At 38.7% G+C, this 13,602-nt stretch overlaps 1 protein-coding gene across 2 annotated transcripts in view; it reads right to left on the reverse strand.

Annotated features, from left to right (window-relative positions):
- SUGCT (succinyl-CoA:glutarate-CoA transferase) overlaps positions 1–13,602 on the reverse strand; it is a 791,249-nt gene that overhangs the window by 100,390 nt on the left and 677,257 nt on the right. For both annotated transcript variants that reach the window (XM_055421153.2, XM_055421151.2), the window contains one exon: positions 8,601–8,664. In XM_055421153.2, the coding sequence (XP_055277128.2) occupies positions 8,601–8,664 (64 nt within the window). The remainder of the gene's footprint in view (positions 1–8,600; positions 8,665–13,602) is intronic.

The following is a 13,602-nucleotide window of genomic DNA, read 5'->3' on the forward strand; positions in this document are numbered from 1 at the left end:
GTCTCCTGCATTGCAGGTGGATTCTTTACCACATCAGTCACCAGGGAAGCCCAATTTACATGCCTCAATTCAGTTCAGTTCAGTCGCTCAGTCCTGTCTGACTCTTTGAGACCCCATGCCTAATTACATTTAATTAATTTATTATTGAAAGATCTATCATAAATTCAGTATTTAAATTTGATCCAGAAAAAGACTTCTCTGGGTACCCAATGAAAGTTGGAAGTAGCAATTACAGCAAAGACTCAAGAATTGATCCCTGAAAATGTCTGATCCAAATTTCAAGACAAAAATAACAAAACTTGCTGTACTATCAGTGAAACTTCCACTTTCCCTGTGGTTTTTGATGTCTTTATTTTATTTTGCTTTGATTTCTAGATTTGTTTCGACATTCAGTGGTCGACTCAGATGATGTCAAATACACCTTTAACCTCAAGGATCATTCCATACAATGATACTTGAGAAAACACCCCAAACAATGTAGAAGTCCAATTAAGTAGGTATCCAGGAAAATTCTTTAGCCATATTTGGAAATATGAATTTCTAATAGTGAAAACAACTATGCACCCCAGAACTTCACTGATAACTTAGGACTGATTTGTAACATGAATTTCTGGTCCTTTAGATAGATTCACTTATCTTAGTGTCAGGGTTGATGAGGATGGTTGACGAGTAACAACTGAGATGTTGGCCACTTTCCCAGTTCCAAATAACAGGAACGTAAATTCCCTGAGCATGAAAGTCCAGCTCTCACGAAATATTTCTTCCTCACAGCACAGATAAGCATCGTTGATGGAGATCCCTAAGTTATATCAGCGACAGTAACTTGGCTCTTAGGGCTTCTCCAGTTCCTGATGGAAAGACATTCCTGGGGATGCTATTCACTCCTCCTGTTTCCTCCCTGCTCTCGTAGGAAGGAAAGTCACTCTAGCTATTCATTTCTCACTGAATGGTAATAATGTCTACGGCCCTGTCTCACTGTAACGGGACTTCCAGAGAAGGCTGCAGGCACTCAATGTCAAATCATCTGAGAATACGCTGATTTATTTAGCTCTCAGGGCATTGCCATGGGTTAAGAGTTTAATCAAGTTTAAACTAATTGAGGGCTTTGGGAAGTACCATGGCTAGTCTATTTGAAAACCCACTTCCCTGCCAGCTTTCTCATTCTGTTAACACACTGTAGAAACTTCTCATCTTTGTCCTCTTTTTTTTTTTGCAGCCTAGCCGTGGTCCCCAAAGGAGTATGTTCTTTCTAGAAGATAGATTATACACTATACACAACATGAAAACTTTACACACTCTTCCTGTTGTCATCTAAAAGATTTTCCTACCTGGAAGACATAACTTACCTCACTCTCAGATTGGTTTTACTTAGAATTCCTTATAAGAACCAACATATTTAAACTTTATGGAGGAATATAAGCTGAAACTTTTGTTCCTCTTTAATTTCTCTTTTTCCCTAGTAAGATTTGTGACTTTTCCCCACGACTGTTATCCATTATAGTAATTTAACTAAACTTTGAGGATTTGTGATTTCTGAAACATCATCTAATTTTCTATGTAAAGGTAAGAAAGAAAGCTAAAAGTAACTTTTTAAAAAGCAAGCTGAAGCCTTGTATAGCACAGAAGAGGAAGATTTGTAACTGCAAGGTGGTCACTCCAATTAATATATGTACTTCAAACTGGAAACAAACTAAAGACATAAAGTAAATCTCTTTTAGATAGCTTGCATAGGTAGCCAATCGGTTCATAAAAAAAATACTGCTTTAAATTGTCAAAAGTCATTTTAGTTATTTTTCATCTAATAGTTGTTTATCCTAATCATCATCCAGAAAACATCTGTTAAGTACTACTGTGGTATAAAGGGTGTTGGTTAGAGTTAAAACGACAGTGTCTTTGCCCTTCAGGAGCTTACAAAAGTAAGATGTTTCAGATCATCACTTATTAAAAAAAAAGTTTTGCAAAACATACAGAAATACAGTATGTTAGATCATCCAATAAAGAAGTACATTCAAATTCTAAAAAAGTAGCCATAAAATAGAAATGTCAATATTCTGATAATTTGGTTTGAGCTACATTAATTCATAACTCCCAGAGATGGTGAAGGACAGGGAAGCCTGGGGTGCTGTAGTCTATGGGGTCACAGAGAGTCGGACACGACTTAGTGACTAAACAACATTAATAGCAATGACTGTTCTCCTTGCACCCAATACCCACTAGCTAAAAACTGTTTCAGGTTCCAAATATGAATATTAAAATACTATGAGGGAAAAAAACTTAAGAAAATTTTATTTAAAAGAATTTGAAGCTGCTTTCTGAAAACAGATCAGGGGACCAGCAGGCAAAGGTAATTCAATTTAAAATCATTTTGTAGGATAGAACACTGCTGCCTTCTCACAACCCTGACACACTCACCACTCAAATACTTCCCAGAAGTGCTACTAGAATCAAATAACGACCACGCACATTCACCAGGAGGTATCGGGAGCAAGTTATGGTGAGAAACTTTAGAGTTATGCATCAAATTGTATTTCAGTGACATCCTTTGAAATTTGGAACTCAGCACCACGGCCGTTTTGGCACCTACACAGTACATAGAAGGACAATGTGTTCCTTTTTGGCTAAAAGGTCAGTAGCCAGTGGTAATCACAAGAAGATGAAAATGGAAAATGTGCTCAGTGGAAAGTGGCACTCCTTCCGTATGTGACAACTAGTGTAAGTAAGATCTTCCCACTAAAGTCACAAATAAGATGATGTTTATATGGTGGCCTTTTACTGAGGAAATGTGGTATGAAATTTAATGTCCTTTTTTTCATTTCACTAATTAACAAATGAAAGTTTTTTCAACTTCAAAGCTTAAAATTCAGGACATTAGAAGTTTTACAAAAAATTTTGGTGGTCTAGTGGTTGAGACTCCTTGCTTCCACTGCATGGGGCACAGGTTGAATCTTTGGTCAGGGAACTAAGATTCCAATTTTTAAAAAAGAAAAAGAAAATTTTCCATGAATCTAGAACCATTTTAGAAATCACTCCTAAAAGCCGTCAATGAGAGCATCTGCCGAAAATAGGTTTGAGATTCTTCCCAAGCTCTTCCTCTAGGTCTTATCCACCCCCCCACCCCGCCCCCACCGCCTCCACTCACGGCTCAGGTGGTTGAGATCGGAGACCTCACCCTAGACCTCCTTTACATTTTGATTTGTCTCTAATGTGATCATTAGCTCCTCTTGAGGTCTTATTGTCCTGGCCTCTGGCTACCTCTCCAGAGTCAGCTCTATTCCAGCCCTTTCTCAGTTCCTCCAGCACCTCGCTAGGCATCTCCACACCCCTCCCTCAGCCCACAGCAGTTTGGCCCAGCTTCAACTGGTCATCAGTCATATGTCTGTCTACATTTCATTCTCAGGGACAGCTTTCCTGACCTGCACTCTAGGCGAGGTCTTTCTCATCTGAGCTTTCAGATTATTCTGCTGTTGTCTCTGGTTCTCCATGGAAATGCCCATCTCATTTTTCTGAATTTATTATTCAAAAAAAATAATTCCTGGCAAACTGTAAGTTCCATGAGTGACTGGGCCTGTCCTGGGTACAACCTTACTACCAGAATATCACAGAGTGTGTGGAACATGGTAGGCTTAGTGATGAGTTATGTGTGTGAATGTGGGTGTGTTAAAGGTTTTATTACTGAACCAGGTTACCTCAGTTAATTGTGAGCAAATTAGTAACTTGTGCCCAATGTGATGACATGTCTGTCACTAAACTAATGGTGAGCTAAAACTAACGACTACTCCACTCAATGGGGAATCACAGAACACCGGATGACTCAAGTTGGGCAAAAAGAGACAGGATGCATTTTCTCAACTCTACTCCAATTAGTAATCAGTTTTTTTTCTCTACCTTTAACTGTAAAATAGACTATAAAGGTCAAATGAGATAGTAGTTTAACAAACAATGTATGGAAAAAGAACACCGGTATTAGCAAAACTACAACTCACTTTTACAGGTAATTCATGAGCATTAGCTAGTTAGCAAGCTTTAACTCTGACATGCATATACACAAATTAAGTTTCGTAATTGTTTACTAGAGATTGGAGGTAGTGGGAAATTATATGAAAAGATAGCATGTTACAATAGATATAAATTAATAAAGGAGACAGTTTGGACTATACTACTTGGTTCTTTTTAATATGGATAATGCTTATAAATATTGGAGCAATGTATTCAGTGCTGACAATAATTATTTAAGCAGCAAAAAGAAATTTTGAAGAGGTAAATAATTTCCCATCTCTGTTAAAAGTGTATTCAACATTGGTGGACTAGCAGTTTTAAGGTTTTAATCAATTAGCATCTCCTATAGAGAACCTCTAATGTGAGAATCTGAGGGAATGCTGGGATTTATACCTCTCTTTAAAAGGTGCCATAAATATTATTCTCCAAGAAACAAGTTTCTAGTAATGACTAAGACAAACAATCCTTCAGGCAAACAAGTGCAACGTATAGAAAATTCAGTACTGTTCACAAGAGGTTCACTAATAACAAAGGACATATAAATAAATAGTTTTAATTGATTGTCACTGTAAATATAAAGATGCAGATATATATGTGAAACTGTAGAGCTACATTTAATGAATTCAAAAATGTGTCTCCACTGGCTAACTAGAAAACAGTGAAGCATAAAATCATTTTTAACTCTACTCACCTTGCCTGTTTTGGTAAATTCAACTCACTGAGGCATTACGGGAAAATCTGAGCTATTTCTATGGTATTCATGAGGTCTCCAATGAGGATATCCCTTACAAAGAAATGCAGAACTATCATTGATAAATAAAATCAATGAAAATGACAATCCACAGAAAAAACATTTAATTATTTACTGATAAATTCTCTTTGCATTTAATATCTCTTTTCCTATCTGAGTAGCCTCCTACTGAGACACTGAATAGTAACTTTTTATCTGATGTCTGTGAGTGGAATTGCCTCTTCCCTTCATGGGGAGTCCAGATGTGCTGCCCTCAAAAGACACTCAGATACTAATTCCAAAAATAATCTAAACACATGCACTCCACCTCAAATCTGAGACTTCTTTTGTTGATAATTCTACAGAGAGAATATAAGGTTATTCAATAAGATAGACATAGCAAAAAGACACCTAGGTCCTATCAAAATTAAAGAAACAAAAATAAAATTTTCCAAAAGGAGATTTAAAAGAGATTGCTGTACATCTGTGAATTTTATCAACACATAATATATACTCAATAATATAAATAAATAAATAATTTTCTTAGTTTTTATCAACATGCTGTTTTTTTTTCACTACTTTTCTATAGCCCATAGCTGTGTTGGTGGTTTAGTTGCTAAGTCATGTCTGACTCTTGCGACCCCACAGACAGTAGCCTGCCAAGCTCCTCTGTCCATGGGATTTCCCAGGCAAGAATACTATAGTGGGTTGCCATTTCCTTCTCCAGAGAATCTTCCTGACCCAGAAATCTAACCCACATCCCCTGCATGGCAGTCGTATTCTTTACCACTGAGCCACCAGGGAAGTCCCATACCCTAAAGCATGTCCCTGTTAATATGTGATCCCAATCTCTGATATACCTATACCTACTCTCTCTCTTACTCACCTCCCTTAATTCAATATAATGTTCTGTGTACTCTTGAATATCAGAATTTCCTCCAGTATGCTTTATTCATCATACTTCCCTCCTCTCATTCTTTTCGTTTGGCCAATGGCCATGTCTAATCTGTTCTGGGACATTTTTATCCAGCTGCTCCCAAATCTTATAATTAGATTATACCCCAAACAACTTAATAACAGCAGTTATTCAAGAAATGAGATCTGATACCTATAGAAGTAAATACTTATGCTATTTGACTGAGGTGACTGAGGGATTTGAGAAATACTCAAATTTCAAGCAAGGCAAACAGGATATACTTTCAGGAAAACAATAACCAAAGTTATATTCTAACTAATTTTATTTTTCTCTGTTAGAATTAAAGAAAAAATAAGGGAATGATTTGCGTATAGTTTGGAAAGAAAGGGACTCGATGGACAAGTACGTGGAGGAGCTTTCCAGCAGTGGCCAGAACAGATACAGCAGATCTAAGGAATAGTAATTTCATGATTACTAGAGAAGTATGGTCTATGAGGGCCGATGGGTTGATTGCAAGCTGTCACTACAATTTGGATACTCTGAGTTAGGCCTGAGACTTCCGGCTACTGGAAAGAGAACTCTCCCTGGACCTGAAAAAACTTGTCCATTTACCTTAAGGCCAAAATGTCTTCAGTGAGTCTGTTGGGTATAAGTAAACTTCTACAAATTCAATATATTCTGGACTTACTGAAAGCATTTGGTTTTTTGATCTCAACAAAGCTAAGATCCATACCCTAAACCATAGTATGGGAAGAAAAAAAAAAAAAAGCCCTGGCCTGAGAAGTCAATAGCCTTGCTTGGACACCACCTCTATGGTGCCTGGCTTGCTTTCTCATTCTCATATGAACCACATACAATTTCATAATATTTTCCACATCTATTGCCATCTATCTGTTGGCAGTGACACACAGCATTTATGTGAGTCCATGATTCCACAATATGGAGTTATGTAATACAAGCACTTTTTGTCACCCAGACAATCATAGTGAAGACACAAGTCTATAGCCTTAGCAAACATGCTTCTGGGTATGATTCTAGGATTCCCCTTTTATCCAAAATAAAAAATTTGGATAATGTCTTTACAAGCTATTTGGAGGCTCATCAGTTACATGGAGATATCAGCACATGGAATAAATTTATGAAGAAAGGAGTTAAGAAAAATAAAGATTTATGGAGAAATATACCATGTTCATGGATTGGAAGAATAAATATTGTAAAAATGAGTATACTACCCAAAGTAATTTATACATTCAATGCAATCCCTATCAAGCTACCAACGATATTTTTCACAGAACTAGAACAAATAATCTCAAAATTTGTATGGAAATACAAAAAACCTCGAATAGCCAAAGCAATCTTGAGGAAGGAAAATGGAACTGGGGGAATTAACCTGCCGGACTTCAGGCTCTACTACAAAGCCACAGTCATCAAGACAGTATGGTACTGGCATAAAGACAGAAATATAGATCAATGGAACAAAATAGAAAGCCCAGAGATAAATCCACGCACCTATGGACACCTCATCTTTGACAAAGGAGGCAAGAATATAAAATGGAGAAAAGACAGTCTCTTTAACAAGTGGTGCTGGGAAAACTGGTCAGCCACTATTAAAAGAATGAAACTAGAACACTTCCTAACACCATACACAAAAATAAACTCAAAATGGATTAGAGAGCTAAATGTAAGACCAGAAACTATAAAACTCCTAGAGGAGAACGTAGGCAAAACACTCTCTGACATAAATCACAGCAGGATCCTCCATGACCCACCTCCCAGAATATTGGAAATAAAAGCAAAAATAAACAAATGGGACCTAATTAAAATCAAAAGCTTCTGCACAGCAAAGGAAACTATAAGTAAGGTGAAAAGACAGCCTTCAGAATGGGAGAAAATAATAGCAAATGAAGCAACTGATAAAGGATTAATCTCCAAAATATACAAGCAGCTCCTGCAGCTCAATTCCAGAAAAATAAATGACCCAATCAAAAAATGGGCCAAAGAACTAAACAGACATTTCTCCAAAGAAGACATAAAGATGGCTAACAAACACATGAAAAAATGCTCAACATCCCTCATAATCAGAGAAATGCAAATCAAAACCACAATGAGATACCATTTCACACCAGTCAGAATGGCTGCTATCCAAAAGTCTACATGCAATAAATGCTGGAGAGGATGTGGAGAGAAAGGAACCCTCTTACACTGTTGGTGGGAATGCAAACTAGTACAGCCACTATGGAGAACAGTGTGGAGATTCCTCAAAAAATTGGAAATAGAACTGCCATATGATCCAGCAATCGCACTCCTGGGCATACACACCGAGGAAACCAGAATTGAAAGAGACACGTGTACTCCAATGTTCATTGCAGCACTGTTTATAATAGCCAGGACATGGAAGCAACCTAGATGTCCATCTGCAGACGAATGGATAAGAAAGCTTTGGTACATATACACAATGGAGTATTATTCAGCCATTAAAAAGAATACATTTGAATCAGTTCTAATGAGGTGGATGAAACTGGAGCCTATTATACAGAGTGAAGTAAGCCAGAAAGAAAAACACCAATATAGTATACTAACACATATATATGGAATTTAGAAAGATGCAAATGATAACCCTGTATACGAGACAGCAAAAGAGACACAGATTTATAGAACAGTCTTTGGGACTCTATGGGAGAGGGTGAGGGTGGGATGATTTGGGAGAATGGCATTGAAACACGTATGTTGTCATATGTGAAACGAATCACTAGTTCAGGGTCAATGCATGTTATAGGATGCTCGGGGCTGGCATGCGGGGATGACCCAGAGGGAGGATAAAGGGAGGAAGGAGGTGGGAGGGGGGTTCAGGAGGGGGAACTTATGTAAACCCGGGGCGAATTCATATCAATGTATGGCAAAACCAACCAATATAATATTGTAAAATAAAAAAAAAAAGAAAAATAAAGATTTTCAAACCTGGGACTGATATCTTCCCCACAGTTGGATGCTTCATCTCCATAATGAGGTCATTGTGTAACACCTAAAATGTAAAAAAAAGAGATAAAAATAACTTACAAAGTAAATTTATTTTCAGTCTCAAGGGATGTGGAAAGATACCTATTCAATCCTTTGAAAAAAATGATTACAAAACATAGAGATTTTTGAAATATTAATTTGAAAATATTTGAGGTTAAAATGTTTTCATTTTATATTAAACCAAGTGAAGTCAAAAAGAATTAGAAGACTCAAGGGCTAACCAACTTCATATTTATAGTCTTCTTAGTCTTAAAAATGTTATTTGCTCTTAAATGCAGGGTGTGATTCCCCCCTTTCATCTATTTTTGATCCTCTAAATATTAAAGCTCAGCCTCTTCCTCCATGACCTCAAGCAGGATTGGACCAAGGTCAATTGCAGAAGAACAGAATATGAGAGGAACCAGGACCTGGAACAGAGGAGCCTACTGTAGTACATATGTGCTCCTAGCAATTTCTTCAGTGGAAGGTGTGGGCAGTCAGTCCAGTTTGAAAGGTGAATCAGAATATCCAAGAGGCCCAGGGACTACGAAAGGGGACAAATCAAAGCCACTGTGACAAGCCATGAAAAGAGCCAGCTGATAGGGAGCCCAGGTTAGAGTAGACCCTAGTCAGAGGCCTGAGCAGGAGACTGAAACCGAAGATGTTCTCAGTGGTCACAAGACCTTACTCATAAGACCAGGTTTTATAACTAGGACAACTGAGGAAAAAAGCCAGAAACCCCATCCTGGAGGACTGATTCAGTCTCATGCACTGGACCAAGACAGGTATTTGGTGTCTCATCAAGAAAGTGGGTCTTCCCAGACGGTACTAGTAGTAAAGCACCCATCTGTCAATGCAGGAGACATAAGAAAAGCAGGGTCAACCCCTGGGTAGGGAAGATCCCCTGGGGGAGGGCATGGCAATCAACTCTAGTATTCTTTACTAGAGAATCCCAAGGACAGAGCCTGGTGGACTACAGTTCACAGGGTTACAAAGAGTCAGACACGACTGAAGCGACTTAGCACAGCACACATCCAGAAAACAAGGTAGACTTGACCTTAGGGTTAAGAGTCAAGGCAGTTACTAGGACAGGGGTATTCTATCAGAGCCCAACCAGCAGAAAGGTGGCTTGATGCTGAATCACTTGGCTACTCCCCTTCATGGATCACAGCCTTATTGTGGGGAAGGGACTTGCAATATTCAATGAAGCTATGAGCCATGCCCTGCAGGGTCATCCAAGACAGACAGGTCAGATCATAGTGAAGAGTTCTGACAAAACCTGGTCCACTGGAGGAGGAAACTGCAAGTATTCTTGCCAGGAGAACCCTATGAACAGTATGAAAAGGCAGAAAGATATGACACCAGAAGATGAGTCCCATGGGTTGGAAGGTGTCTAGTATGCTACTGGGGAACAGTAAAAGGCAATTACTTATAGTTCCAGAAAGAATGAAGCAGCTGGACCAACGTGGAAATAATACTCAGTTGTTGAAGTGTCTCTGCAGTGCTGTAAAGAACAGTATTGTATAGGAGCCTGGAATGTTAGGTCCACAAATCAAGGTAAATTGGACATAGACAAGTAGGGGATGGCAAGATTCAATATCAACAACTTACGAATCAGTGAACTAAAATGGACAGGAATGGGCTACTTTAATTCAGGTGACAGTTATATCTACTACTGTGGTCAAGAATTACTTAGAAGAACTGGAGTAGCCCTCATAGTCAACAAAAGAGTCTTAAATGCAGTACTCAGGTACAGTAACAGAAACGACAGAATGATCTCAGTTTGTTTCCAAAGCAAACCATTCAGCATCACAGTAACCCAAGTTTATGCACCAACCACTGATGCCAAAAAAGCTGAAGTTGACTGGTTCTATGAAGACCTACAACACCTTCTAGAACTAACACCAAAATTAAAAAAAAAAAAAAGATATCTTTTTCATCATAGGGGATTGGAATGCAAAAGAAGGAAGTCAAGAGATACCCTGAATAATATGCAAGTTTGGCTTTGGAGTACAAAATGAAGCAGGGCAAAGGCTAACAGTTTTAGGGAACACACTGGTCATAGCAAACACCCTTTCCCAACAATCCAAGAAATGACTCTACACATGGATATCACCAGATAGTCAAAACCAAAATCAGATTGACTATGTTCTTTACAGCCAAAGATGGAAAAGCTCTATACCGTTAGCAAAACAAGAGCTGGAGCTGACCATGACTCAGATCATCAGCTCCTTATTGCAAAATTCAGGTTTAAATTTAAGGAAACAGGGAAAACCACTAAGCCATTCAGGTATGACCTAGATCAAAACTATTATGATTATACAGTGAAGGAGACAAATAGATTCAAGGGATTAGATCTGCTAGACAGAGTGTCTGAAGAACTATGGACAGAAGTTCATAACATTGTACAAGAGGCAGTGACCAAAACTATCCCAAAGAAAAAGGAATGCAAGAAGACAAAGTGGTTTTCTGAGGAGGCTTCACAAATAGCTGAAGGACGAAGAAAAGTGAAAGGCAAAGGAGAAAGGGAAAGATACACTCAACTGAAAGTAGAGTGCCAGGGAATAGCAAAGAGAGATAAAGCCTTCTTTAATGAACAATGTGGGAAAAACAGAATGGGAAAGACTAGAGATCTCTTCAAGAAAAGTGGAGCTATCAAAGGAACATTTCATGCAAAGATAGGCATAATAAAGGGCAGGAATGGAAAGGACCCAGCAGAAGAAGAAGAGATAAAGAAGAGGTGGAAAGAAAACACAAAAGAAATATACCAAAAGGTCTCAATGACCCAGATAACAATGATGGTGTGGTCAACTCACCTAGAGCCATTCTGGAGGGTAAAGTCAAGTGGGTCTTAGGAAGCATTACTACAAACAAAGCTAGTGAAGGTGACAGAATTCCAGCTGAGCTATTTCAAATCCTAAAAGATGATGCTATAAAAGCACTGCATTCAATATGTCAGCAAATTTTGGAAAACATCAGTGGCTACAGGACTGGAAAAGGTCAGTTTTCCAATCTCAAAGAAGGGCAATGCCAAAGAATGTTCAGACTACCAGGTAATTACATTTATTTCACATGCTAGCAAGATTATGCTCAAAATCCTTCAAGCTTGGCTTCAGCAGTACTTGACCCAAAAACTTCCAGATGTGCAAGTTGAGTTTAGAAAGTCAGAGGAACCAGAAATCAAATTGCCAACATTCACTGGATCATGGAGAAAGCAAGGACATTCCAGAAAAACATCTAATTCTGCTTATTGACTACACGAAAGCCTTTGACTCTGTGGATCACAACAAATGTGGAAAATTCTTAAAGATATAGAATGCCAGAATACCTCACCTGTCTCCTGAGAAACCTGTATGCAGGTCAAGAAGCAACAGTTAGAACCTTACATGGAACAACGGACTGTTTCAAAATCGGGAAAGGAGAAAGACAAGTCTGTATACTGCCACCCTGCTTGCTTAACTTACAGGCAGAGTACAGCATGCGAAACACTGGGCTGGATGAATCACAAACTGGAATCAAGATTGCCAGGAGAAATATCAACAACCTCAGATATGCAGATGATACTACTCTAATGGCAGAAAGTGAAGAGGAACTAAAGAGAACCTCAATCAGTGTGAAAGAGAAGAGTGAAAAAACTGGCTTTAAACTTAAAATTAGAAAAACCTAACGGCATCCACTCACATCATTTCATGGCAAACAGAAGCGGGGAAAGTGGAAGCAGTGACAAATTTTATTTTCTTGGGTTCCAAAATCACTGCAGATGATGACTGCAGGCATGAATTTAACTGACACTTGCTCCTTGGCAGGAAAGCTATGACAAACCTATACAGTGTATTAAAATTCAGAGACATCACTTTGATGACAAAGGACGATACAGCCAAAGCTATCATTTTTCCAGTACATATATAGATGTGAGAGTTGGACCATAAAGAAGACTGAGTGCTGAAGAATTGATGCTTTCAAATTGTGGGGCTAAAGAAGACTTTTGAGAGTCCTTTGGATAGCATGGAGATCAAACCAGTCAATCCTAAAGGAAATGAACTCTAAATATTCATTGGAAGGACTGATGCTGAAGCTGAATCTCCAGTACTATGGCCATCTGACGTGAAGAGCCAACTCACTTGAAAAGGCCCTGATGCTAGGAAAGATTGAAGTCAGGAGGAGAAGGGGAAAACAGAGGATAAGGTAGTTAGATAGCATCACCAACTCAATGGACATGAATTTGAGTGAACTCTGGGAGACACTGGAGTACAGAGGAGCCTGGCGTGCTGCAGTCCATGGAGTTGCAAAGAGTCAGACACAAGTTAGTGACTCAACAAAAACAATCAAACTTGGCTACTAAAACAGAGCTGCTACTTAAATCCTTGGCACAAAGAGGCTGTCATTTTTCCCCCTGGGTGGGCAAGAAAACAAAAGCTGCCAGAGATCAAGTACCTTCCAGTTGTGTGTAGAAGATGTGATGAGGGCATGGAACTAGATTCTAGAACACAAAAGTTGAATTACTGGAGGAAACATATTGTGTCACACAAACGAAAATGCTATGAAGTTGTTTTTGTAAGTTAGGTCTTTACCAGCTGGAGGCAACCTGTGTATACTGCAACAAAGAACCCCCAAATTCAGTTTATGATTGCTATTACTGCATCTTATTGAGACGCATATGGGTGAATTACATACGGAGTGCTCTCTTCACCTGCACTGTCTACCAGGAGCAGAGTTTCTCTTGTGCTATTCTGTACATGGATCTAAAGGGCAGATGCTTTGAACTGTGGTGCTGGAGAAGACTCTGGAGAGTCCCTTGGACTGCAAGGAGATCAAACTAGTCAATCCTAAAAGAAATCAATCATGACTATTCATTATAAGGAGTGATGCTGAAGCTGAAGCTCCAATACTTTGGCCACCTGATGCAAAGAGCCAACTCATTAGAAAAGACTCTGATACTGGGAAAGATTGAGGTCAGGAAGGA

This window comes from Moschus berezovskii, chromosome 3 (genome assembly GCF_049115385.1).
Source record: "Moschus berezovskii isolate FMDL1 chromosome 3, NW_MosBer_1.0, whole genome shotgun sequence".
NCBI classification, from domain to species: Eukaryota; Metazoa; Chordata; class Mammalia; order Artiodactyla; family Moschidae; genus Moschus; species Moschus berezovskii.